Source organism: Notechis scutatus, chromosome 1, assembly GCF_049901735.1.
Source record: "Notechis scutatus isolate UNSWTSFEM ecotype Mainland chromosome 1, rNotScu1.2, whole genome shotgun sequence".
Lineage (NCBI taxonomy): Eukaryota > Metazoa > Chordata > Lepidosauria > Squamata > Elapidae > Notechis > Notechis scutatus.
This window is the reverse complement of record NC_142009.1, coordinates 242757466-242784057: the sequence shown is the minus strand read 5'-3', so window position 1 is coordinate 242784057 and position 26592 is coordinate 242757466. Positions and strand designations below refer to the sequence as shown.

General features: G+C 35.7%; 1 protein-coding gene across 1 annotated transcript in view; it reads left to right on the top strand.

Annotated features, from left to right (window-relative positions):
• OTOG (otogelin) overlaps positions 1–26592 on the top strand; it is a 115967-nt gene that overhangs the window by 20802 nt on the left and 68573 nt on the right. The window contains exons 12-22 of the mRNA XM_026668384.2: positions 425–533; positions 1908–1954; positions 3614–3759; positions 10399–10531; positions 13362–13539; positions 16356–16480; positions 17451–17663; positions 18501–18666; positions 19476–19550; positions 21389–21429; positions 21723–21873. Coding sequence (XP_026524169.2) covers positions 425–533; positions 1908–1954; positions 3614–3759; positions 10399–10531; positions 13362–13539; positions 16356–16480; positions 17451–17663; positions 18501–18666; positions 19476–19550; positions 21389–21429; positions 21723–21873 — 1384 coding nt within the window. The remainder of the gene's footprint in view (positions 1–424; positions 534–1907; positions 1955–3613; positions 3760–10398; positions 10532–13361; positions 13540–16355; positions 16481–17450; positions 17664–18500; positions 18667–19475; positions 19551–21388; positions 21430–21722; positions 21874–26592) is intronic.

Below are 26592 nucleotides of genomic sequence, written 5' to 3'. Positions count from 1 at the left end.
GCATAAAACATTTCAGATTTGAATTATTTTGAATCTGAAATGCCCTCTTCCAAGCATGAATCAGGTTGTTTTAATCATTTTATATGATCTGAAGTATAAACATTTTCAAAGTATTTCAAACTTAAAACCAATGTTTTGCTTAAAAAAAAAAAAGGCTTTTTAAATCTCAAAACTTCTCCATCAAGCAAAACAGTTTTGCAGCCTAAAATCTTTTTTTTCCATTTCAAACAGGACATTTAACACTTAAATGAGGGCTTTCAAATTTGAAATGGTTCATATTTAAAACATTCGCAGAACCTTAGTTCTAAATAATAATATTGTGCATTGTGAAGGAATTTATTTTAAATACTACGCAGTCAAAAATATGTTGTTACCAATTACACGACTTGATAATTTTCTGCCTAATATTGAATATACATTCTAGGCCTTATTTATGAAGACAGATTATGCGTGAGGCCAATTGACTGCCCTTGTGATTACCATGGAACTATCCACAGAACTGGTGCAGTTATTCAAGAGGAATGCAATAACTGGTGAATAATTTCCTGAAAATTTTAAGCAAGTTTTACTAACTTCATACAACAAAATATATTACTATTAGACAAATAGTTGTTAAAGGCATATGGGTGTGTAAATTACATTTCCAAGGTAAGGGAGTTTCTTCCCATAAACAGTTAGAAGAATTCCAGAGCATTGGAAATTTTAACTTACCCTGACTCTCAACAAATTATTTTCTTTGGGAAAAGCTTGAAAGTAACATTTATAACATGTTATATAACAAAACCAAGATGTTTTTCACTATAGCATCTTAGGGTAACTTGTGCTTCCATTTCCTCAACTGTCTTCCTTACCTAACCCCCTACCCCAAAAAAACCACAGTATTTTAAAGACGACAAAATGGAATGCCTTTACTTTTGCAATGATAGAACTTTGAGTCTTCTGTATAGAAACATATGAAGTTCATTAAGTGGTACATTCTCCTTTCAAGAATGTAGAAAGTTTTTGAATTTGATAGAATTCAAGATCCCTAGTATGTTTATACAGATATATACTAAGAATGTATCTTGAAGCATAGGGTTGTTTGGATATTTTCTTTCATCCAAGAGAAAGTTGTTGAATTTATTATTATGAACAGAAGAGAAGCAGCCACGTCTCTGAGTATAGAAAAAAAGTGTTTCATAATCAGGAACAAGATGGGTAATCCCAGCTAAAAATTGGGTAATTCTGTGGATTGTTTTTTAAATTTTTTAATAATACACACTAGACAAAACAATCAGTGCTGAGCATTTTTATGCTGCAAAATACAAAGTGAGTTTTTACAGACTGTAGGGTCTGTTGTGGAAATGTTCAAGATTGCTTGGCAGATTATATTATAAATAATTGTATTCTATATGCATGAATTTAAAATTGTATTTTTCTTATATCTATATATTTATCTAAGTATCATGTTTTGTTATTTATATTTTATTGAGTTTGATTCCTAGATTGCATACTTGAAGAGTAGTTTTTGAAAGAAACTTCACCTCTCGTTAAAAAAAACATATTAACATATCTATGTTGTAATATGCTTTATTTTGAACACCTTGTGACAAAAGAAATTCATTCTTGTTCTTGTCCCAAGCATGTGTAACCTCCTCCTTTAATAGGATTGCAAACAAGAAACCCATAGATACAACAATATATTTGGTGAATATGAAAAGATCTATTTATTTCCATTAGTGTTTCCCTAGTGTAAATTGTTTTCTGGGATTTATAGCATAAACGCAACCAGAAATCTTGGTTCAGCTTTGGTTTCTGACTTTTTATGGCTCAATTCAGTATATAGTTCAGTAAATGAGGCTTTCAGTATATAGTTTAGTATTATGCAATGGCTGCTTTCTCAAGTCTCTAATCTTTTTCTCTTTCAGTACATGTTCTGGAGGAAAATGGATTTGCACTAATCTTACCTGTCCAGGTACATAATTCATAAAAACTTTCTAGCCTGGAACTTTAGTGGCAACATTTTTGCAGGTTTTCTCAGCTGTCACCCTATTATTGTAAATTACTATTTGTTTTGTACTGCCTATCTTTTATAAGCTGTAGCTATCTACTTATGAACATCATGTCTAAGTTTGCAGTTTAGCTCCACTCAATTTCCATTCATTTCATGTACCATGTACCATTCATTTCATTGCTCAATAAGAATATGCAGAGCCCAATGACATAGAATACCCATGATCAGATCTTCCAACTTAAAAACCAACCAATCAAGCCTTTTAAAATCTGTTTAACTTTTTCTTTGGGCATTATTTCTTAATGCCTCATTTTCCAAATATAAGTCATATTCTGTCCCCTCATCTTCTATGAGCTTTCACTTGGTGCCATAATTGTGCTGTGGATTTTTTTAAAAAAATCCCTTCAATTTACTACTTCAATTCTGGAACACTGCCAAGGAATGAGCTTAGATCAGTGATGGCTAACCTATGACACGCGTGTCACTCGTGACACGCCGAGGCACTTTGACTGACATGCCTGTTGGTGTGGGGAAAACCTGCACATTTAGAGGCTGCCTGTGCTCTGCTCCAATCCCTGCTCCCTGCTTGTTGCGTGGAGGCGTGGTGTCACTGCTGCCGCAAGATCTTTGCAGCAGAGAACCAGTTTTAACCGCCATAAACTGAGGTTTGTCAGTTTCATTACCTCAGGAACGCTACAGGAGGAAAGGAGATCCATGAGGTTCACAGCCCTGTAAGGTGGCCTTCTGATCCCCACATCCTGCACCTGCAGCCCTGAGACCAGGGAGACGAGTTTCACAGCCCTGTGTGATCACCCCAGCCCAGTCCGTCATAAACCAAATTATTGATATTTCTTGAAGTGACACGCGACCTGAGGAAGGCTACACTTTTTCCCGATTTTTGACACACCAAGCTGAAAAGGTTAGCCATCACTGGCTTAGATCATTCTCCTAAAAGAAGATCCAACACTCTATTAAAAATCTAGACATAGATATCTTTCACACCGACTAAATAATGAACTGTGAATATTTCCCATGCAAAAATTCAGCGCAAAAACAATATGTATACATGTATGTATTCTTTCATTCGATCATCTCAGGTTGTTTGAATAAGCCCCTGCAGTTTTCTAGGCAAATTTTTCAAAAATGCTTTTTGCCATTGTATCCTTCCTAGAGCTGAGAGAGAGTGACTGGCTTAAAGCCACCCTTAAAGCCTTTGTGTCTGGGGGGGAACTAGAATCCATAGCCTCCTTCTCATTTCTAGCCTGGTGCATTAATCACTACGCCAAACTGGTTCCTTAACATTTATTTTACTCATATAATAAATAGAGATAGACAATTGCCTTTTTTCATGTTTGTTTCTTGGGCCAGGTGAGGGAGGACGAGATTTATTCAAATGTGTGCTATGAGCCTGAAGCAAGTTTTTAAAGGAAATAATCATTATTTAAAAAGATGAAACGGCTGTAAAATAAGCAAGACAGGTTTTTTTAAATTCATCTTTGTAATCCTTGTATGGTTGTCTTAATATCATTCAGCATTTAATATCAAATACAACATCAGAAAGCATTCTTGTAGCATATTGGGAAAACAAATCCTTTTTTTTTCTTCATTCTTTGTTGCCAGCTCAGTGCTCGGTTTCAGGAGATATTCACTTCATGACATTTGATGGGCGCAAGTTTACTTTTCAAGCACCCTGCCAATATATCTTGGCAAAAAGTCGTGTCTCTGACAAATTTGCTGTGACTCTACAAAATGCTCCTTGTGGACAGGTGAGCTGATAAAAGCAAGCATGCTTGATGGCTTAAAAATTAAGTCATCTTTCTGAGAAATACATCTCTTGCTGCTTTCTGATTGAATGTTGATCTTTGGATCCAATACAGAAGTTCCATTCTAAAGACACAGGCATGATGTGCCTTATGGATTTAATGCAGGACAAATTAAAGAAAGAAGTGGTGGATTTTTCTGACTTTGATTCACCTTCTACCAAACATCTTTTGCTAGTGGGAAAAAATAAACACTGTTTGCCCTTCTTAGCCTGGAAGGCAGGAGTGAGCAAGTGGAGGCACATATTTAAAACAGCTTTAGCTGCTGATTATGTTGCCAGGTTGCAGGTATGGAGATCTGCTCAAAATATGTCGCCTCGAATCACAAGATGAGTGGCATATAAATTTGATAAATAACTAAAATAATAAAGGGAGTGCGAAACGCATGTCTGAAACAAGCTCAGCTGAGAGTTCACCTATGAAGAAAAAAGATGCAGAGTGAAATGGGGGAAAACAACAATGAGCAAGCCCCCTCTGTGACTAGTGTTGCAAGAGAATAGCAATCCTAAATCATAGTACCTGGAAGTGGCCTGTGAAGAAGCAAAATAGTATAAGAATAGATAATATGGATCCTCCTCCCTAAGTTAAAAAATACTTTAAAGTATCAGCCCCCAACCTTTTGGTCATCAAGGACTGGTTCCATGGAGAGAGGTTTTTCTGTGGACTGGAGGGGGTGTGGTTCACATCAGTGGGATTCAATTTTTTTTACTACCGATTCTGTGGGCGTGGCTTGATGGGCGTGGCAGGGGAAGGATACTGTAAAATCTCCAGTCAGAGGTGGTATTTACCGGTTCTCTGAACTACTCAAAATTTCCGCTACCTGTTCTCCAGAACTGGTCAGAACCTGCTGAATACCACCTCTGGTTCACATGCTGCCTGCATCCCGCAGATGCGGCTTCACTTCTTAACACGGCCCGCTTTCTGACATGCTACAGCCTGGTACCAGTCCATGGACTGGGGGTTGGTTTAAAGTATAGCCCTGAGAAATTCCTTATTGTTAGAAGAACCAGAAAATTTATATTGCATTTATGGTGTGGTAGAATTGAGTTCTCCTTCCCATTTTAAACACTTGAAATGTCAAGCCTGTTCCTCAAAATAAAACAGCAGAATTATTTTAACTTCAAAAAACGAAACGAAACACAGCTTTCTTTGAGTTAGGTTTTGATAGTATTGGTTTTCATTTAGCTTCTCTTATTTACTTGAGGTGGATGGTTTAATTATATTGTGCTGCTCCTTTATGTTCATCTGGTTTGTTAGATTCCGCTTTTGATTGAATAGTTTTAAAGTGTTTCATAAACTGTCATGTGATTTCCAGATAAGACTATTTGGGTCTACAGTGGTTTCCTTTCATCATTTGACTGTGTATTTCAGATTGAGGATATGTAATAATAAAGCAGGCTGTCTTCCAGTGAAGCATGTCTATCACCACTTTCTAACTAGCTGACCAAAAAGGTATAAAAAATGGAATGATAAGATCTGGAGGCAGTAATTACCCAAGATAGCTTAAATTATTCTGGGAAAAAGGAGTTTTTACAATAGAAACTCAACATGCTGAGTTGTGAAAGCTGTAATTTCAAATATTTGGCTTTGACTTATTTACGAAAAATGATACTTTTAAAAACATAATAAGAGCAAAATTTCAACTAGAGATTTGTGTTTGAAGAAGAGGACTCAAAATGATTCCAATCCTTTCATAGAGTTTTGGGGATAAAATTTTTTTTTGAAATGAAATTAATTTGTAAAAGTACATTGCCAGGAAATCTAGAAAGCAAGTTCAGATATACAAATTTCATAAATCTTCTAAACCTGAGGAAAAAAAGGAAGTGACACTTTTTGTGTTTTGTTGGTTAACATGGCTAGAATTATTTTATGTTTAAGATATTTGCATCTAGAAAGTATTCCATAGTTCTCAGTAATGCTACAATATGTCCGTTATTACCTTCATATCTTGTTTTGAATTACTCAAACATTACTTTGAGATGGCAGCAACCTTTATAACTAAGTAATAACAGTGATATCAGATCCCCAAGTTTATTAAGGAGAGAATTTGCTGGTGGCCTATGACTCTTCTGACAGGCCTTTCTTACCCCAGGCCTGCAGGCCTTATTCTAGGTTTGCACTTTCCCATTGAGGAGTGATGTGGAATCTAGGGGTCCTTGTAGACTCATAGGTCCTGTTCAAAGAACAGGTGGCAGCTGTGGTCAAGTGGGCCTTAGTGCAGTACCATCTGATGTACTAGTTGCACTTCTTTGTGGATCAGGCAGCCCTCTAAACATTAACCCACACTCTTGTCACCTCATGGTTCAGCTATTGTAGTGTTCTACGTGGCAATGCCTTGATGACTTCTCAGCAGCTTCAACTGGTGTAGAATATAGCAGCATGAGCAGAGGTGGGTTTGCCTTGGCCTGCCCAGAACCACTTTTGCTTCAAGAACTGCATTGATTGACAGGTTTTTTTTTTCCTAATGTGGTTCTAATGCTGTTTATTATTTATAAAGCCAGTTGCCTAAGAAGATGCCTGTCTCCCATACATGATTTACAACTTCAATTAAGCCCCAAACCTTTGTTGCTAAGTGAGACATTGTTAAGTAAACGTTGCCCCATTTTACGACCTTTCTTTCCACAGTTGCTCAGTGAATCACTACAGTTCTTGACTTAGTAACACGATTGTTAAGTGAATCTAGCTTTGCTTGTCTTTATCTATTAGAAGGTCACAAAAGGTGATCATGTGACTCTGGGACACGGCAACTGTCATAAATATGAGTCAGTCTGAATTTTGATCATGTGACCATGGGGATGCTGCAATAGTCATAAGTGTGAAAAATGGTCACAAGCCACTTTTTTCAATGCTGTTATAATTTCAAAAATTCATTAAATGAACTGTTGTAAGTTAACGACTATGGTGCTGGAGAAGACTCCTGCGAGACCCTTGGACTGCAAGGTGATCAAACCAGTCAGTCCTAGAGGAGATCAACCCTGACTGTTCTTTAGAAGGCCAGATCCTGAAGACTCTGGGCGGTGGTAGAGGACAGGAAGACCTGGAGGAACATTGTCCATGGGGTCGTGATGGGTCAGACATGGCTTCGTGACTAACAACGATAACATATCTTTGAACAGTCACTAAATGAACTGTTGTAAGTTGAGGACTCCCTGTAGTTTTGCCAAACATTATAAGTGGACAGAGTGGATATGCTCTGGGTCCCTTTGATTAATGCCATCTTTTGGGACACAGGAAGCACTCCTTCTTTGTTGTGGTGCCTGTCTTCTAGAATGAGGTCCTTCCTGAGGGCTGGACAATTCCCAACCAGATGACATTCAGAAGTTCTTAAAGACTTGTCTTCCAGTTTGAGCCTCTTCAGCAACAGACCGAAACCTCGTCTCTGCAAGGCTTCGATCCATGCTTGCTCCTGGAGCGCCCCGAGCTGGCTGGTTTCGGGGCTAAGCCACCCTGTAGAGGTGGTGAAGAGGGGGGAGACTGCCTGCAGGGTTGAGGAGAGCTGCATCTCTCCTCCCCAGTTGGCCATTACTCCCTTTCCCGAAGGCGGTTTTAGCGGTGGTCAGAAATGGCCACCACAAAGAAGAACTCGACCAGAAAAGAATGTGCAAGAGGAAGATAAGAAGAGAAAGTTTTGGTTGACCAGGTCAAACAGCTAAAGCAACAAATAAGGTATCCTGGAATTGAAACTATTTAAAAAAAACAATAACATTGTTCCCTAAGAAGATTTTTAAGCTGCGAAGGAAAGAGAAAAGGGAAAAGATTTGGGTTTTTTTTCTCCTTTTCCTATACTGACAGCTAAGAGACTTAAGCAAGAAATTGGAAAAAAATCCACTTTGACATTAATAGGCATTTAATGCTGAAAATAAAAAGTCAAAGGGATAATAAAGATTTCTGGATAATCAAAAGGTTTTGAAAACAGGAAAGGAGAGAAAAAGAATAAAAGGGCAGGATCTGGAAGGGAGGAGACTGCCTGGAATTAAAAAGAACTTACAGCAAAATCTCAACAAGACTTCCAAAAGATACATTTTAACTGAAATATCGCAACAAAAACCCCAGGAAGAGAAAGTGGAAAAAGAAATAAGAAGATATAACTCGGGACTATTTGAATTACTTGATGATTTCTGGATTTTTGGTTATTGTATTTGAATGACTAAAATCAATCAAGTGGTTGTTTAAAACTGTTTAAAATAGCTCCACTTTTAGAAGAACTGAAAATGGAACTTAAAAAGTACAAAGAAGATGCACAAGAAAGGAGGGGTTCTTTTGGCTTCGTATTTCAGTTTTTAGAAATGGAGATTTGGAATTATGAGAAACAACAAGAAATGCCTGCAGAACAAGAAGATTGCGACAAAGAAGAAGCCATCTGTAATGAACAAGTAATCTTTGGTGGGGGGGGGGAAAGGAAAGGGGGGAAAGAGAATGGAAAGTTTAAGATTGGGAAAAACAACTCCCCCCCAAATAAGAGTGAAAAATAAGTATAAAATCAGAAAGCAACAGAAGAGGGAAATGCAGAAGAGAGAATTAGATATAGAGAGACAAGGGGGTAAAAAGGGGAGGGAGAAGATGAGAGCGAAGAAAGAAAGGAAAAGAAGTTATAAAGGACAGAAACAAAATATAAAGAAACAGGGCCTATTTAGAGATAATGGGTGAAAATTTAATGGAAAAAGGGATTCTGCAAAGGTACATAAGATAGTATTGTTATATTAGAAACAGAAATAATGTTAGAAAATATGAAACAATGTATGATTAAAATGTCTGATAAAATAGCTATCGTAATTCAGTGGAATGCTTGTCAATAAATAAATGTAACAAAATGAATATTTAATTATTTACAAAACGTGAAGAGAAATAAGGGAAAAATTAATTATGGAGATTATATGTGTCTTTAAGGAATTATGATATTTAATTGAAAAGAAGTGTTAAAGATGTTAAGATTTTAATGATTATTAATGATAGAACTGAATTGGAATGGAATGAGGGTTTATAATTACATATATTTATAATCTTTTTTTTTAAAGAATATAGTGTGTATTATAAGAATGTACCAAGCAGACTTCGATTGGAAGTTATATATTGTCTATAATATTGAAGGTCATAACATTAAGGTATATATTGAAGTTTAAATAAGAGTTGAATGGATGTAATTAAAAGATATAAAGGTGTCATACTCTGTTAGGGATAACATTGTTTACCCTAACTGGTTTGGGTAAAAATAATAAATATGGTATCATGGTTTGTTAGTTAAAGTGTGTGTAACTTTAACTGCAAGAATGTAATTAAGGGAGTGGTTGTAAAAGCACTATATAAGAAGCGAGGCAATTGCAGCTCTCTCTCTCTCTGGCCTACTGATCTCTAATTACTGAATGGATTGATGACTGCGTTCTTGCTGAAAAGGGGAGAGAAGAAGGAGTGTTGATATTTTCTCAATGGAGAGAAAATAAAGATTGGACTGATTTATTGTAAGTGAACTGACATTGGCTATTCAACACGGACTTTGCAAATAGAGTATCCCTGACAAGACTTGACTGAAATTGATATATGACTAATGGACCGTTTATTTGACTATGCTATAATTCTTAAATGGAATAAACTATACTTTTGATAGCACAAGCGTATCTGTATTTTTACTGCGTGTTAACTAGAAAACTTATCTCACACATTTACCTGTCTTCCTATCTGACTTCGCTGCACGTTCTGTTTAGTTTGTTTTCCTTAACACCCGTTGGGGAATCCAGGCTTAACATACTCCAATTAGTAACTACAGGAGAAAATTTGTTTAATGAGAAAAGATAATATGAAATTGAAACAGAACAGACAAAAGTATAAATATAATGATTTGAATTGAGATGAGATAATCAAAATAAAATTGAGAAAATTAAAAGAAGGGAAAAACTATATAGAAAATGTGGAATAGTATAAGATATGGAATAGAACACAAAAAGGAGCATGAAATTGAGTTTTGTGTCTGTATAAAGAAGTTCAACCCGGGACCATGCTATTTTCAAAAAAGATGTTTTACTTGTATTTTGTATGTGTGAAAACCCAAATAAAACTTTATTTTAAAAAAAAGAAGTTCTTAAAGACTTGGCTGTTTCCCCAACTTTGGGGTAGGATGTTTGGATGATACCACTTGTCAGGTGTGTTTGACAAATGCTTCATACGTTTTGGTGCTTGATGTCTGGATTTTCCATCATGTAGGGGGGGGGGGGGGGGGGGGCGGGGGGGGGGGGGGCGGGGGGGGGGGGGGGGGGGGGGGGGGGGGGGGGGGGGGGGGGGGGGGGGTGGTGGGGGGGGGGTTTTTGGGCGGAGTATTTCTTTTACTGAACTTATTTAACTTATTGTAAATGTCATGTAGTATATTGTATTCAGGTTTTGTTTTTTATATTGTGAGCCGCTTTGAGTCAGAGTCGTGCAGCATCGAAATTGAATTAAATAAAGTGAAGCAGCAACTATATGTGAGGTCATAACTCATCTCATATTCATTTACAACTGTTTTCTTTTTCAGTGAGAATTATTACAGTTTATACCTTGATCCATGATAAATTCCACTTTATTTTAAGGCATTGTTTGTTTTCGTCATCTTTCTAGAATCATGATGGAACATGTATTCAATCAATCAGCCTTATTTTCAGTCAAGATTTTAGGAGGCAAGTAACTCTGACCCATTCAGGAGATGTTTTGGTACACGATCAATATAAAGTTAATCTTCCATATATTGATGGTAAGTTAGAACAAATGGTAATAAAAATAACATTACAAATATGGAAATATTATGATTTTAGTTATATGTTGTTTGCTATGGAAGTCACAGGTTTCATAGTCCTTTGTTTGGTGCAATTTAGATAGCTTCTTTCTATTTTTATGCTAAATTCTCTATTTGGCCAGAATGAGAAGTGACTAATATATTGCAGTAGAATAAGTCAGTAATAGATCATCATTCAGATAGAAAAAGAAATAGTGTATATACTCACAAATAAACTGAGAATTTTAAGCTCAAAAATTTATCACCCAAATTGGGTTCAGCTTATCCATGCATGGTCTTATCCGCAAGTATGATAATTCATTCCATGTCGTCTATCAATCTTCTATTTTATCAGCAGTGGTTAGGTTAGCTGTCGCCTCTCTATTCTAAAGGATATATTATATTTTATGTGGTTTTATGTTCAAGGGTTTAGTAGTCTATATTACATTCCCTTGTTTGTATCCCAGCTAAGAACCCCAAATGGAAGATTTTATTTTTTTACTGGTGGAGGAAGTTGCTTCAGCTCAAATCTGAAGGATCTTGGGTAAAATGAATCATTTTTGGAAACATTCTATATATCTTCAACATAAATACTGTAAAGTCAATCCTACAGTAAATGATTCCATTCCTTCATTATACAAAATGATGTAAAATATTTGAAGATGCAACCAAGGTTTAGGTTTAAGGCCATCATTACCATGAACAATCAGTGCCATCGACTTGGAAATGAACTTAGAGTCTGTGTAAACTTGAATTGGGGTGAATCTTCTAAAATGTGGAGTCTATGGTTTATCCATCTCTAACAAGCTTTAATCAAAGGGTAAATAAGATTATCAACCTTGATGCCAACCAAAACCAAGCATTTAATAGTGAGTGCCATACCATGTGCACTAATCAAACAGGTGGCAAGAAAGTAGGGGCAGGCAGACACAACACAGGTTATGTAGACAGTAAACACAATGTCAGACATAAAGATCTCAAGTGCCTATATACAAATGCACAAAGTCTGGGGAACAAACAGGGTGAACTCGAACTACGAAAACATGAAGGTAAATATGATATAGTTGGAATAACAGAAACTTGGTGGGATGAAACTCATGACTGGAACATACTGGTAGAATGATACAAATTATTCAAAAAAACCCAGACCCCATAAAAGAGGAGGTGGAGTTGCACTGTATGTAAAGGACCACTATATTGCTACAGAAATGCATGAAACCAAAGAGGAAAATCTCCTAGAATGCATATGGGTCAATATAAAAGAAAAAAAGAATGACATGGCCATAGGTGTATATTATAGGCCACCCAATCAAACAGAAAATATAGATGTCCTTTTTGCCAGCCAACTAACAAACACATACAGGAAACACACAACAATAGTAATGGGGGACTTCAATTATCCTGATATCAATTGGAAAACTAATTCTGCACCAAGTGAGAAATCAAATAAGTTCCTAACCAACCTAGCTGACAACTTTGTTGTCCAAAAGGTAGGGGGTGAAAGTAGAGGGACAGCCATATTGGACTTAATTCTTACAAACAGAGAAGAAGTGATAGAGGGAGTTGAAACTGCAGGAACCTTGGGTGAGAGTGATCATGTCATACTAGAATTCAATATAACACAAACAACAGAACATAACGACACCAGAGTCTTGGATTTTAAAAGAGCTGATTTCAATAAACTCAAAGAGAACTTGGGAAAGATTCCATGGATGAAAATCCTAAAGGGGAAAACAACTCAAGAATCTTGGGAAACTCTGAAAAGTATTATCATAGAAGCCCAGACCAGCACAATACCACTGAGAAAGAAAAACAAGAAATCCAAGAAGAAACCAGCATGGCCGCATAAAGATCTCTCTGGCAAATTGAAAGAAAAAAAGGACAAGTACAAAAAATGGAAAGAAGGACATACAACTAAGGAAGAATATCAGCAGATAGCCAGAGTCTGCAAAGACAAAGTCAGGATAGCAAAGGCTCAGAACGAACAAAGACTTGCAACAAAAGTCAAAGATAATAAAAAAAGTTTCTTCCAACATATAAATAACAAGAAAAAAAATATCAAGAAAACAGTCGGTCCACTAAAGAGAGAAGATGGCAAGGAAGTAACAGGCAACAGAGAAAAAGCAGAACTGCTTAACTCATTCTTTGCATCCGTCTTCACGCAAAAAGAAACTATAGCTCAACCCACCAAAAACATAACTGTAAAGGACAGATCAGAAATAAAAGTTAAAATAAGCAAAAAAAATAGTAAGAGAACACCTGTCTGATCTTGATGAACACAAATCACTGGGGCCTGATGGATTACATCCCAGAGTTTTAAAGGAGCTGGCAGAGGTCATCTCAGAACCACTGCACCATATCTTTCAAAAATCCTGGAGCACCAGGGAACTACCAGAGGACTGGAAAAGAGCTGATGTGGTTACCATCTTCAAAAAAGGGGAAAAAACAGACCCAGGAAACTATAGACCAATCAGCCTAACATCAATACCCAGGAAGATACTGGAAAAGATAATAAAAAACAGATTTAACCTGGAAATAAGGAGAAACTTTCTGACAGTGAGAACAATCAATCAACGGAACAGCTTGCCCTCGGAAGTTGTGGGAGTGCCATCACTTGAGACTTTCAAGTAGAGATTGGAGTGCCATCTGTCAGAAATGGTGTAGGGTCTCCCGTTTGGGTGGGGGGTTGGACTAGATGACCTACAAGGTCCCTTCCAACTCTGATTATCTGTTAAATCTGTTAAATAAAATTAGCTTTTCAACAGTATTTGAGGTTACTATTGACATATCTTCTATTTTTCTCTTTTAGATTCCTTTGAAATTAGAAAACTCTCCTCTGTATTTTTACAAATAAAATCATACATTGGATTACAAATACTTTATGACTGGAAAGGTTTAAGACTCTACCTTGAAGCTGGTGCTCAATGGAAAGATGACACTATTGGCCTCTGTGGAACATTCAATGGAAATACTCAGGATGATTTTTTGTATGTACGAGCTAGAAATACATGTTCATAAATACTAAAAAATGTTTTTAACTAGTGCCATTTTTCAATAAAGTAAATATTGATTATCATTAAATCATTATTAGAAGAAAAGAAATAGTCACATTTGTAAGCCACTCATTTGAAGTGATTTTGGGTAGTAGTCTTGAACGACAAGAAAATTAAAATGGTGCTGGATAAACTATCTGACAACCTATTGCAGATCCAAGCAGTATGACCCTTTGTAATTGGCAGATGGAAATTTTGTAAGTGCACAGATTTTGTAAGTGCTATTCAAGATTTGTTAGCATGGCACCAGTGTGCCAATAACCACTGTGACCAGCATAGTGATTATTGGCACACTGGGTACCTTGCCAAAAAATTATGGTTTCTTTTAGTTTTTATTTTCAGATCTTGATACTTTGTGATCTCCTACAATTCTTTGTCTTCTACTATCCCCACATGTTCTTCTTTCAGCCACAGTTATATCTGGTGTGTCATAAAACAAGATTTTATTGGTCTGTATTTGGAAGTCCCACAATATTTTAACCTGATCATTTTTGACTATTTTTTCAACTATTTTTTCATACATTCACTTTAAGTAACCCTTGTGATTTTTCAGTATAGTTATTATTATGGTTCACTGCGTAGTCAGTCAGATATTTAAACTGGATTGGCATTTTTATCAACTTATTTAATCCTTCCTATGGATCTGGAATGGCAGATGTTGTTGTTTGGTGGCATTAAAGGTTTAATCACAGTTTGTAAGCTCTTCCAAGTAAAGCTGCCTTTTGCAATTGACTGATAAGTAGTGATTTTGTTGGTGCCAATGGTGTTCAAGTAGTGCTCCCATTTTTAGATTGCACCCTAGGTGCCTATTATTATTGGTTCTATCTTCTTTTTCTTTGTTGAGTCATTCTACTTCTGTTTGCAAGTCTTTGTATTTTGTGATTTTCTCCCGTTCTTTCTCTTCTGCTCTCTCCAGGTACTGCCACATTCACTATCTAGACTTTTTTTTTTAATCCATACTTGGTATTATGTGGCAGGTGCTTGCCTGTTTGAATTCTAAAGTCCCAGAGCACTTTAGCTTCTTCATTATTATGGTTCATTGAACAAACAGCCACATGTTTAGACTGGCTTTAACATTTTTATCCATGTATCGATTATTATTATTATTATTATTATTTTTATCCATGTATCGATTATTATTATTATTATTATTATTATTATTATTATTATTATTATTATTATTATTATTAATCTTGTGTCTCACAAAACTCTGTTGCTTAGATAAAGACAATTCTCTTGCATCTTTTCTTTAATACTCTAAATATTCTCCACTTCTAGTATTAATATTTTTAATCCCATTGCCATAATGCTATCAGCACTGAATAGGAGATATACTGCCAAACTAAAGCAAAGTATAGAGCATATTTTATATGCTGTCAGTAAGTATACTGTAACATAGTTAATAATTATTTTGCAGATAAGGCAAAACAGTTCCCCAACCCACGGATGGCAGACATTACTTAGCTTATACTTTGTTATTGTTAGCAATAATTTGGCAAATCTAAGGTTTATCAAGCAGCCTGTTACAATGAAGAAGGGCTCCTACACATGGCTTTTTTTCTTAATCCTAAATTTTGGGCCAATGTTCAAAACAAATCAAGTTCTGAACATTTCTAAATATCTGACTCTTCAAATACAGGGTTGTTTTTTATTTTGGTAACTTCCAGATCAAGTGTAATAGAATTTGTTAGTCACCCCCTCCCCCCCCAAATCTCTCAACTCCTGATTAAGAGACAAAACTCTGGTGACAGCAAATTGGCTGTATTTGAGTGAACTTTTTCTCTAACAGAACCTCATCAAGAATACTAGAATGCTAGGATTCTATGTGGAACATAGTTTGAAAAAACTATTCTAAATAATTTTGAGTGGTATTTCTCAACCTTATGAACTTTAAGATGCATAGACTTTAACTCCAAGTAATCCCCATCCTGCATGGAGAAGTCCACGCATCTTAAAGTCGCCAATGTTGAGAAGCATTTGCATAGAGCAATGGCTACATTAGTATTTTTCAATTCCTTCAATTTAAATTTAGAAAGGTCACGCTTAGTTATAAGTGGATTGCCTAACTCTTTATAAAATGAAATATTTTTGCACGCAAACTCTATGCAAACTCAATTGTTTAACGTGTCACGCTGTTCTCCTTTTCTGCACAAGGAAGGGGTAATAAATTAAGTAATATTTTTGTATAATGTTTTATAATAAGGAGATCGGTGATGGTATTCTACCCTTTTGGCTCCGTTCTGCCGAGCCAGTAGCAGCAATGAGCAGCAGAGACCGAATTGGTTATCTCCGCTGCTCTGCTGTTGGGCCCACCCGCCCGCCCAGGCTCCCATACTCACCTTTATCCTCTAAATTTGAAGCGCAGCTGCTTTGCGCGGCACGGAAGAGTGTCGCGCGGCAGCTGCTGAAGTGACCGGGATCCTGCAGGCTTGCAGGAGGCAAGTTAGAACACCTCTACGCCTGCGCAAATGCCTCTGTGCCTGTGCAAAGTGTGCATTTGGCATGCGCATGCACGCAAAGTGTGTGCACGTGCACAAAGCACACTCACCAAGCCACGCCCACCGAACCGGTGGTAAAATTATTTGAATTCCACCACTGAAGGAGATGTATAGATTCCTGATACCAGGACCACATTACAGTCAACTGTATTAATGTCACTGTATGAGTTTCACAATTGAAGTATGTGTTTTTAATTGATGTTACTGCTTATTTTCAAAATCAATTATTTGCTGAAAATCAATTAAAAAAAGATCTCCAGTTGGAGTGCCAGAAACTACACCTCAGCTTTTTGGAAATTCCTGGAAAACATCATCATCCTGTAGTCCTGGGTATGACAGTTCATCAATAGATCCATGTGATGTTCATTTACAAGCAGGTAAGTATGAATGAAAAAGAAATGGAGAGTAACAATGAGAAAATGTTTAATGTTTAGGGTTCGTTTTGGGCTTCTAAAGCTGTAATGTTTGTATGCAGACACTTTAACTTTAAACTCAATCACACATGTTAAGAAAATATCTAAGATAAGCCAGGCCCAAATATATATGTTAACCCAATATCCTTATAAAAACAAGATGATAGTGTTTATAATGCTCTGCTCATGGTGCTCTATGTAGCACTATGGATATTTCTTTAAAAGTTATAATTACCATTTATCTTTAATTTCTGTTGCTTTGAATGGTTTATTTCCTTTTATGGCTAAGCTAGATAAATAAATTCTAAATTGCCCCAAATTATTAAAAAGTACTGATTTTTTTGAAAATATAAATAATAATTTCAAAAATCTGATTAGGTGCCTGAGTAAAAATCTTTCCTTGTTGTCACTCCCACAAAACAATAGAGCTTTAGAGGTTATTTTTTGTAATACTATTTGCATTGCAATATTGTTAGTATTTTTATGTGAAATAACAGAATTTATGTTCAGCCAATCAGTGATTAATTGTTGAAGCAGGTCATCCTATTGTATGGAGAACTTGTAGCCCTTCAGATATTGCTAAAATAGAATTCTCAGCATTCCTTATAAATAATCGTCTGATGGAGCTACTATAGTTTATAACTCTGCGATAAGTTGAGTGTGGCATGATCCCCACAGTTCTCTAAATATAAATAAAGAATGAGCTGTATGAAGAAGAGAAGGAGAAAGTATTTATGGTGATTGCAATTCAAGTGTTCTTGAAAGAAGTCAATACAATTTACATCTACAAGTTCCCTCAGTTGATTGTATTGGTTATCAGAGAAGCAGAAACAGACATTTTTGTTCCCCAGGATTAAAAAAAAGGCTTTACAATGCTTTTAAATTAAAGGAACTCACACTAAAACCTGGTTATTTCTATTTATTACTTTGACAGCTGCTTATGCAACAGAAGCCTGCAGCATCATTACCAAAGAACTCTTTGCGCCATGCTATACCTATCTGAGTCCTCTCCCCTATTTTGAACAGTGTAGAAGAGACACCTGCAAGTGTGGGCAGATCTGTATGTGTTCTGCTCTCTCCCATTACGCCCACTTGTGCCACAGATTTGGAGTGGAGATCAATTTCCGGAGGAGTGTCCCAGAATGTGGTAAGTTATTTTTCAATATCCAAATGTAGCAACTGTCCTAAATCCCGTGAAGTGGTAAAATACCTGAACTTAATTTCTTTGCTTGTTTCCATACAATTGTGGGCATCAGTAGAAAATTATGCTAGAGCTCTTCTATGAATTCTTGCAGTTAAAGATTTCTTTCCTCCGTCTTTTTTACACTGCTTGTATCACATATGGCAAACATGGAGTGCAAGGAAGATGAAAGCTTCCTTCACCTGTAAAGTGATTGGAAGTGTTTTACAGGACTTGTGTAAAGGCAAGATGTTTTATCATGTAGTATTCTGCTCCTAAAATGTGAAAAAGCCTCTCTATTGGAGGGGATTTTTATGATGGCAAGACTAGGATTGTGTCTCCCGGATTAAGGTTAGGCCAAATGTTTCATCATGAGACATTCTTGAATCAGGCTGTTCTGAGATCTGAACCTGCCTTTCTGGTGTGAAACAATTATTGGAACAAAATTGCTGAAAATATATGCATGATTTCTTGCCATTTTGAGATGAGAGCTATGCAGAAATCGCCCTGCAAAATCTAAACAAGTGTTCAGTACTCATCCCCAAAACTAGGAGAGAAAAAAATAAGAAAATGATTCAAATCTACACTGAATGTTGAATGTAATGCAGATTTTAGTTCATGTAGTAACATAATTTATTGCTAATGAAATAGTTTTGTATGCTCAAGTCTTGTGCTTAATCTAAATTTGCTGGATCCAACTTCTGAGCAAGCATACATAGTATTTAGTAACAGCATCTTATATTCAGTGAACGTGTGTGCATTTGACTTGTAACATGAGAAGTTTTCTTCTTCTCATTTGATCAGCTCTTTCATGTGAAGATACAAAGGAATACAGTACTTGTGTATCTACCTGTGGTAGGAGCTGCCGAGCATTCTCCGTGCCAGAGGCATGTAATGGTGACTGTGTCGAAGGCTGCACCTGCCCCTCTGGATTGTATCTGAGCATCAAAACTGACAGATGTGTGCCACAGTACGTTGCATTAGGTTGATATTATTTGTTTATAACTGTATGTTTTCAGAACTAAGCAATTAGTGGAAAAAATCTTCAAGCTTTCATATAAATGGACCTGAAAAACAAATTTCTAATGTATTGAGTAACTGGACAGAAAGCAATGGTGGGCACGAGAGATAGTAATGATTCTACACCCTGCACTGTGCCAAGTTGGAGATGTGGTCCCTCACTCTTCTAGCATTCCACTAGGTAGCATTAGTAGAGTTTGGTCATTAATGTTATAAATAATTATATTTACTTCAGGAGTCAAATCTTTTCTAAAATTCTAATGAAATATTCCCCAAATATAATTTATTTTATGGTGGCGTAACATGGATTTTATTGTCTAGTAACTGTATTGGTTAAAAGGGAACACCAGTTATGTTACATCAAAAAATCATTTCTGTAGATAGAAAAAATAGCAAACACATTGACTGATTTTTCCAAACAGAATGCCGCAGTTAAGCTTTACCCGATTTGACTAAGTCTGTAGTCATTATATCACTTTTTTTCTGGATTTCTGCATATTTTATTATAATTTCTGATAGGAAGAACAATGTTTGCACGCTATGTTTTTTAAAAAGTAGCATTTTAAAAATAAAAATACATATAGTACTTATGTGCTATCATTTGTATATCTGTAGCCCATCTTACTTGGCTGTACATAGGCTTTACTTGCTAGGAAAGCATTCCAGTGCATAATGCTTGGTTGGAATGCTTTATTTTCTTTATAAATAAAATATAAATTGTATAATAATATTCAGTACTTGTTTTCATTTTCACTATAGAAATGAATGCCCTTGCTATTTTCATGGTATTGACTACCCCCCTGGAGAAAATATAATCACTTCTTTTGGAAAGTGGTAAGTTAATCTTATATTTCCAGTCAAAGTTTACAATTTTCCACTGACTGGGATCGATCGATCTATCTATCTATCTATCTATCTATCTATCTATCTATCATATTTTTAATTGTCATCTCCCTTAGGATATGGTTGGATGCTGAATTTTCTTCAGAAAATTTTTCTGTCTGTGATTTATTTTTCTTTTTATTAAAGAAAGAAAAAAGGGATTTCCATGAGGCACCATGTTGCCAAAGGCAAAGATTCCACCCCCGCCCCCAATTTATCATTACAAGGTGGATGTGATGACTGGTAGTAGGAGTCTGAGATAGGGTGGCAGCTGAGGAGGTTCAGTTCTCTAATATCTTACCAACTCAGTCACTTCTTTATCTCCTCAAATACTTTTTGTACCTTCCTTTTATTATTGACTGTGCTGTCATGATTCAAATCTTGTTCATTCAAGATATCCACTTTATGTTTAAACATTACCTTCTATTGTAACACATAATAGTGGACAACAAAGATTTTGCTTCCTGAACACTTTTGGGTGTATCTTATAGATATTTGCTTGCTAATCACAAAAATAACTGGTAATTTAACCTATCACATACATTTATAAAAATCTATTTTTACATGATGGCACCAGGGCACATTTCGTTGGCTGTGCTACACACATGAAAGAAACATACAAAAACATGGAATGTTGTTGAAGCGCATCCAGTACACCAAGTACAACTTGAATATCTGTGGAGCTCTAAAAGTAATGCCTCTTTGCTGCATGGAATGCAGCTTGGATATACCAAGTACTGTTTGCAACATATGTGAATGGGACAACCATGCAAGAGAATAGTATTACATTAAAAAGAAATACCCACTCTAAAATAATTTAATTCCACGACAGAAAAACATGTCACATGAACCACTTGTTGACCTTATAAAATTATTTTGCCTCGGCTTTACATAAAATTTGGACTGATGAAAAAATCTGTGAAAACTATGAATAAGGAAGATGAAGGTTTTCATTATTTTAGGCAGAGGTTTCCAAAAATAATTGATGCCGAGATTAAGGAAGGCATTTTTGTTGGTCCACGGATCAATATATCATCAGTGACAAGCGATTCAAAGATCTGTTAACGAGGCCAGACAAATCACTTGGAAACCATTCAAGGTTGTCATCGAGAATTTTGTTGGCAACTGCGGAGTACCAAACTACATTTAGCTGATTGACAAACTTCTTACAGCATACAAGATCATGAAATGCAACATGTCACTGAAGATTCATTTTCCGCATTCATACTTGGACTTCTTTCCCAAAAAACTAGATGCAGTCAGTGATGAATATGGTGAAAGTTTTCACCAGGATAATGTATAATGGGAAAATGGCATTAGGACAACTGGAATCGATCAGTGCTGGCTGACTACTTACTTACTTACTTACTTACTTACTTACTTTTCATGATTGTCTAATTCAACCAACTGACTCTGGGTGGCACTACAATAAGATTTATCAGACACTAAGTACAAATGAAAATCAGCATCAAAACACTTTTGGTCCTGTTGAACTCAAGCATTTGTTGAAAACATGTGATTAAATACATTTTAGTCATTAAAAGTGAATTTCATATTTCTCAAGATTCCTACATGATATAAATTATATTGGTGTTCAGTTTGGAGGTCTATCATAATCACTAACTTTAAAAAAAAAAAGTTGTCCAATGTAATCTATAGTCTAGCACAAGAATGGTTCTAAAGATTATTTGTGAAAACAACTGATGATTTTTTGTTTGTCCCAAGAGACATAGGGTTAGATTTCCAAAAAATGTTTTTATTTTTATTTATTTATTGCAATTTTTCCGCAGCCACTGCAGAAATGGGATGATGAACTGTGAAGACAACACCGGTATGTAAAGTAAAACAAAAACAAATTTAACACAGATGACCTTAGTCTTCTCGCATACTTATGTGTGATCTATATGCAAGAAGACTGGAGCAGAAATAATTTAAGAAAGTATTATTTATTTATTATTATTTATTATTTATAATTTTGGTGAGAAATATGTTAGCGATACAGGTAATAGCTATATACTCCATAGCCATAAAGTTGTGCAATCCTCTTAAAATACGTTACTGCTAGGCCTCTGTATTGAACAGTTTTATAGAATATAGAAAATTGACTATGCTGTATTTTTCTAGATCACAATTGCCCTGAAGAGCAAATCTATGTTAATTGTAGCAATCCACCAACTATGGAACTTGGCAGGGAGAGAACTTGTGAAAATCAACTGCTAAATATTACTACGTCTGCACAACTTCCATGCTTTTCTGGATGCATGTGTCCCACTGGGTAAGTAAGGAAACATGCAGATAATATTTAGTCTATTTTTTAATCATGCAACATAGCTTCCACTTCCATCAGCACTTAGTGCATACAAATTCATGTATGATTTCTCATTCCCTTTTAAATAATTGAAAACCTTTAATGAACATGTTCAGCTCCAGAACTAAGGAATAGTTTTGCTTTCTTTCTTACGCTGAGACAACACAGCAAGCAGAATGGGACAATTCACTGCAGCCAACTTGCCATGACCAACTTGACAAAGCCAACTGGCCATGGCCAACTCACCACAGCCAACTCACTGCAGGACAACTTGCCACAGCCAACTCACATTCTTTAACAATTCTATTCTACCATTTCTTTGATATTAGTGTAACTCTTGTCCTGCAGCAAATTATCCTGTGGCAAGTTAACTGTGGCGAGTTGTCCTGTGGTGAGTTGACTGTAGCAAGTTGGTTATTCCCATGTTGAGATGGCCATGGCAAATTGGCCCCATCAAATTGTCATAGACCCCACAGCACGAGGAAATACAACCAAATCAAAAGTTTAAGCACCACAAGTATCTATCTACAATACTTGTATTTATTCCTTCACATCCTTTGAGTTTCAGTGTCTTGTCTCTTTAAAACAAAATATTTCCTTCCCATTAACGTTGTTCCATGGTTAAGTTGGTGAAGTTTTACGTTTTTGTATTTCATGCATAGAATTCTATTTTGTTAAAAGTAGTTAGCTGGAAAACTATGATTTTAAGTTGTGAAATTTCTACCTTTGTAGTAGTTCTAAAGAAGAGGGAAGAGAATGTGGGTTTGTATCTACAAGCCCTGCACAGAGAGATTGTTTTTCACACATTCACAGATTCAGTAAACATTCCGTATCTAGGGCTGCATTCTGTAAGGCCTCATACTTGTAAACTGATTCCTTCAGTGGGTTATACATATAGACCAACTCTATCTCTCAGAAGGAAGTATATATTTTGTGTTTTGTACAATGCTTCCCATTAGTCAGGATACTCCATGAATATCAATATCTATATTTAATATTCAGTCTCTGTCTAAAAATAAAATTAAAATCATAGATACAGTTTTATCCTTCCAAGGTGCCAGGCATGTTCCTTTCACTTTTTTGAGCTGCTATTTCTGGAAATAATTAGCACTGAATTTTATGACAACATTGATGTTTGTTCATCATTTCTTTTTCTATCTGTGGTAGCTTACCAATGAATCCTGCTTCTTAGAAATCACATCTATGTCATGGTTGGCACGTCTATGTATGTCATGGTTGGATAAAACAGAAAAATACCTCTTAAACTATGTTTTCAGGGTTCCTGGTTCTTTAACTTCTGCGAGTTAAAGTCCACAAGTCTTAAGGTTGGAAACCCCTTGCCTTAAAGGCCATAAGGAGTAGAAAGGACAGCAGTCTTATCTGCTACATAGTCCTGTAATAAAGCACTGTGGTAAACTTCAGCACAATCAAAGTTTAAAATAACTCTGAGGACAGAGGATATCTCAAGTTCCTCTCTCCACTCACAATTCTGAATATTGCAATCATCACTAGTACTCATTTGAAAATGAAATATTGAATCCTTTGTGGCAATCTGTATGTATGCCTGTTTTGCTCGAAATGTTTTTCTTGCCCCCAGTTTAAAATATCTTCTCGAACAGATGGCATAACAGATCAAATAACTTGTAAGAAGCTTAAATAAATTCCTGGAACATTTGCTAAAAAAAGAAAAGGCAAAAAATCATCACTTTCTAATTTATCCACAAACACACATACAAAAATAATTTTAATGGAATCCAAGAATGTCTCTTATCAATGGCCAGAGAGAATTAGGGGAATAATTGCATAGAAGGAATTTAATTTTGAAACCATGTTTTTTGAGAGTCCTCTTAGGTTATTATTGGAGTGAAATAATGAATAATTTTAGTTGTATTTTTTATTGAATAGGCAGCAGTTCCAAAATGGTATAATTCAAAATCATGCACATATATTAGATATATAACATTAAAATAGCCTTGAGTATCTATCATAAAAGGAAATGTCTTGTTTTTTAAATCCATACGGTATTTCAAGTAGAAAGCCTTGAACTTATAGATTGCATTCAATATAATATTAGCAGAAAAAGTACAATAGGCATGTTACATTTAGTGGTTGTGTCTTCATATACCAGAACTCAACAAATGTGAGATTTTTCTAAATAATTTGTAATGAAATCTTTACTCTTCATCTTAGAGATTGTACTTCTGAAGCTCAAGAACCAAACACATGAAGTAGTAATTCTGTTCTGTTTCTTTAGAACAATGAAAATAGCCATTAGTAATAAATATATGTGTGGGTTTTTTCCCTCAAGGATTTCATAACTCTTTAAAGTGAACAACAATTAAGTGCATTTATCATTGGATGGAGGAATGGTGCCAGGCTATGATTATTGTTTAAATCTTATGCTAAGGCACCTGATTAAGGTGACTGTAAAATTAAATAGTATATTGGTCAAATTATAGCATTTATAAGTGGGTGCCTACATTTAATTTTATCTGTAAGTTGTATATCAAACTTTGGCTTTGTGAATAATGGTCATTCATAGTAAAAAGAACTCATTTGTCATCTGAATGGCATCTTCTTTTTTACGAATTCTTAGATCCTTGAAATCAATCTGTCTGCCTGGATTTTCAAAAGAGAAAGCTGTTAGCACTTGTTTTATGTAGGATTATATTTCAGAGATAAAATTTGCACTTTTGTCTTGCCTGGCTAAAGTGATGCTCTTTGTTTCTGAATGCGACCTCTTTTGTTGGTAGTATAAACCAGTGGGAATTTTGTAGTTTAGAAAAGGTGGGAGGGCTGTCTTAATAAGTTTTAAATAAGGCCCGAATGTTAAAAGGAAAGAGAAACTATGATGTTGTTGTTATATATAGTGTTTTGAATACAGTGTATTGGTCAGGGCATATCATTTACAAAAAAGCAAAGAAAGAACAAAAAGAAATATTAACTTATATAGTAATAACAATAGTAATAGTGTAACAGAATAGTTTTAACTAGATTTCCCTTTATATTAGCTTATTTGTAGTTCTGTTGGTTATAGCCAAAGAAATGTTGCATCTTTTCCCCTTTCCTCTTGGATTTGATTTATTGAAATTTTATATAATATAATATAATATATATAATGTTTTTCTTCAGATTTTTTTGTGGGGCAGGAATATGAATTAAAATTAAGAGAAAGACTATGTTTTATTTTTTCTTGGATATTTTTAATTAAATATAAAGCAGTGCAAGATTGCTCTGGTATTGCTGATCAAGAACCAGCTTCAAAATGCTCACTGAATATATTTTGGGGTTTCTTCCTCCAGAATTAAGAGGATATTTTAAAAAATGCTCTCAAAGAAATATTAGAAGAAAAAAATATTGTATCTGAAAACTTGTTTCTTTATTACTGAGAATCCTAGGTGAGAGCTATTTTTCTGCTTTGTTGAAAACATTTTCTTCTTAATTGTTTTTATTTGGTGATAGAGCTATTACATTAAGCCAGTGTTGACCGCTTTAAGATGTTCAATTCCCAGAATTCCTCAACCAGCAATTGCTAAGGCTGAGGAAACACTGCATTAAGCGCAATGACTGTAATCTTGCATTTGGAATCCAGGAACATTATAACTGGGACATACTAATAGACAGCCCAGAACAATCCATTGTCAACCCATTGCCAACAACCTGAAAACTATAACAAGTGTTCATTTCTTCTACAGGGCCTAGTACTGCGCTGCTTTCAAACACTAATAAGATCAGATCCAATCCCAAAAACGACACAGCAAAATCCAGTTGAGTCTAATTCTTTATTTGCTTTCATCTAATAGACAGAATCTTGCCAAACTAAAACTACAACCTTCTAAACCACTAGATAAATTCTTGGAGATTCTAGGGTGTGGCTACCCTGAACCTCTTCCCGCCCACCTCCAGCTAGAGACTCTGCAGTCTCTTAATCTGGGCCCGTCTATGGGAATGCTTTTTGTTGCCAAAACTCTGCTGTGCTCTGCTTCTCCAGGTGCACATTCCATCACAGATATGCAAACGTTTGAAGTGGTGGGCACCAAAACAAGGGCTTTCTGAATAGTTCAATTTCTCTGTTGCTTTTGCTCTTGTATAGGAAATCAGCATGTATCCAGCTGTCTAAAGGTGAGGGCTTTAGCTTAGATGGATGCCCAGTCTTATATTAACCCACCCTCTGAAATCCTGTGAGTCCCACATACCTCCCTATGTACATAACTGCAGCTGCAAAAGAGATCAGCATGACAGAAGAAGCCATTCTGAAAGGGAAAGGGAAATGTATAGGGTGATATTAGATAATTTCGTAGATAATTAATTAGATAATGTGGAGAGTGATTTTCATTATACTTGCAACACAGTAATGTTTATTCCATTCTTTACAGTGTGCATTTCCGATAAATGGTATAATACATTGGTATAATGGTGTAATACATTTCATAATCTTCATTTGATTTGAGTTTTTGATAGATCTCTTATGATAGTAATTTTGTAATTGGATACTTGATGCTACCTGAGAAAGACAAAATCTTGCCTGGGCTTGAAAGCTAAGCAGAATGTGGCTTAATATTCGTTACTGGGATGGGAGATTACTGTAGAATATCAGTGATTTAGGTTAATTCAAAAGTGATAGAGGCAAATCCTTTCTGGATTGTTGCCAAGGGAAGTACATGGTTTGTCCATGAAGTCATGAGG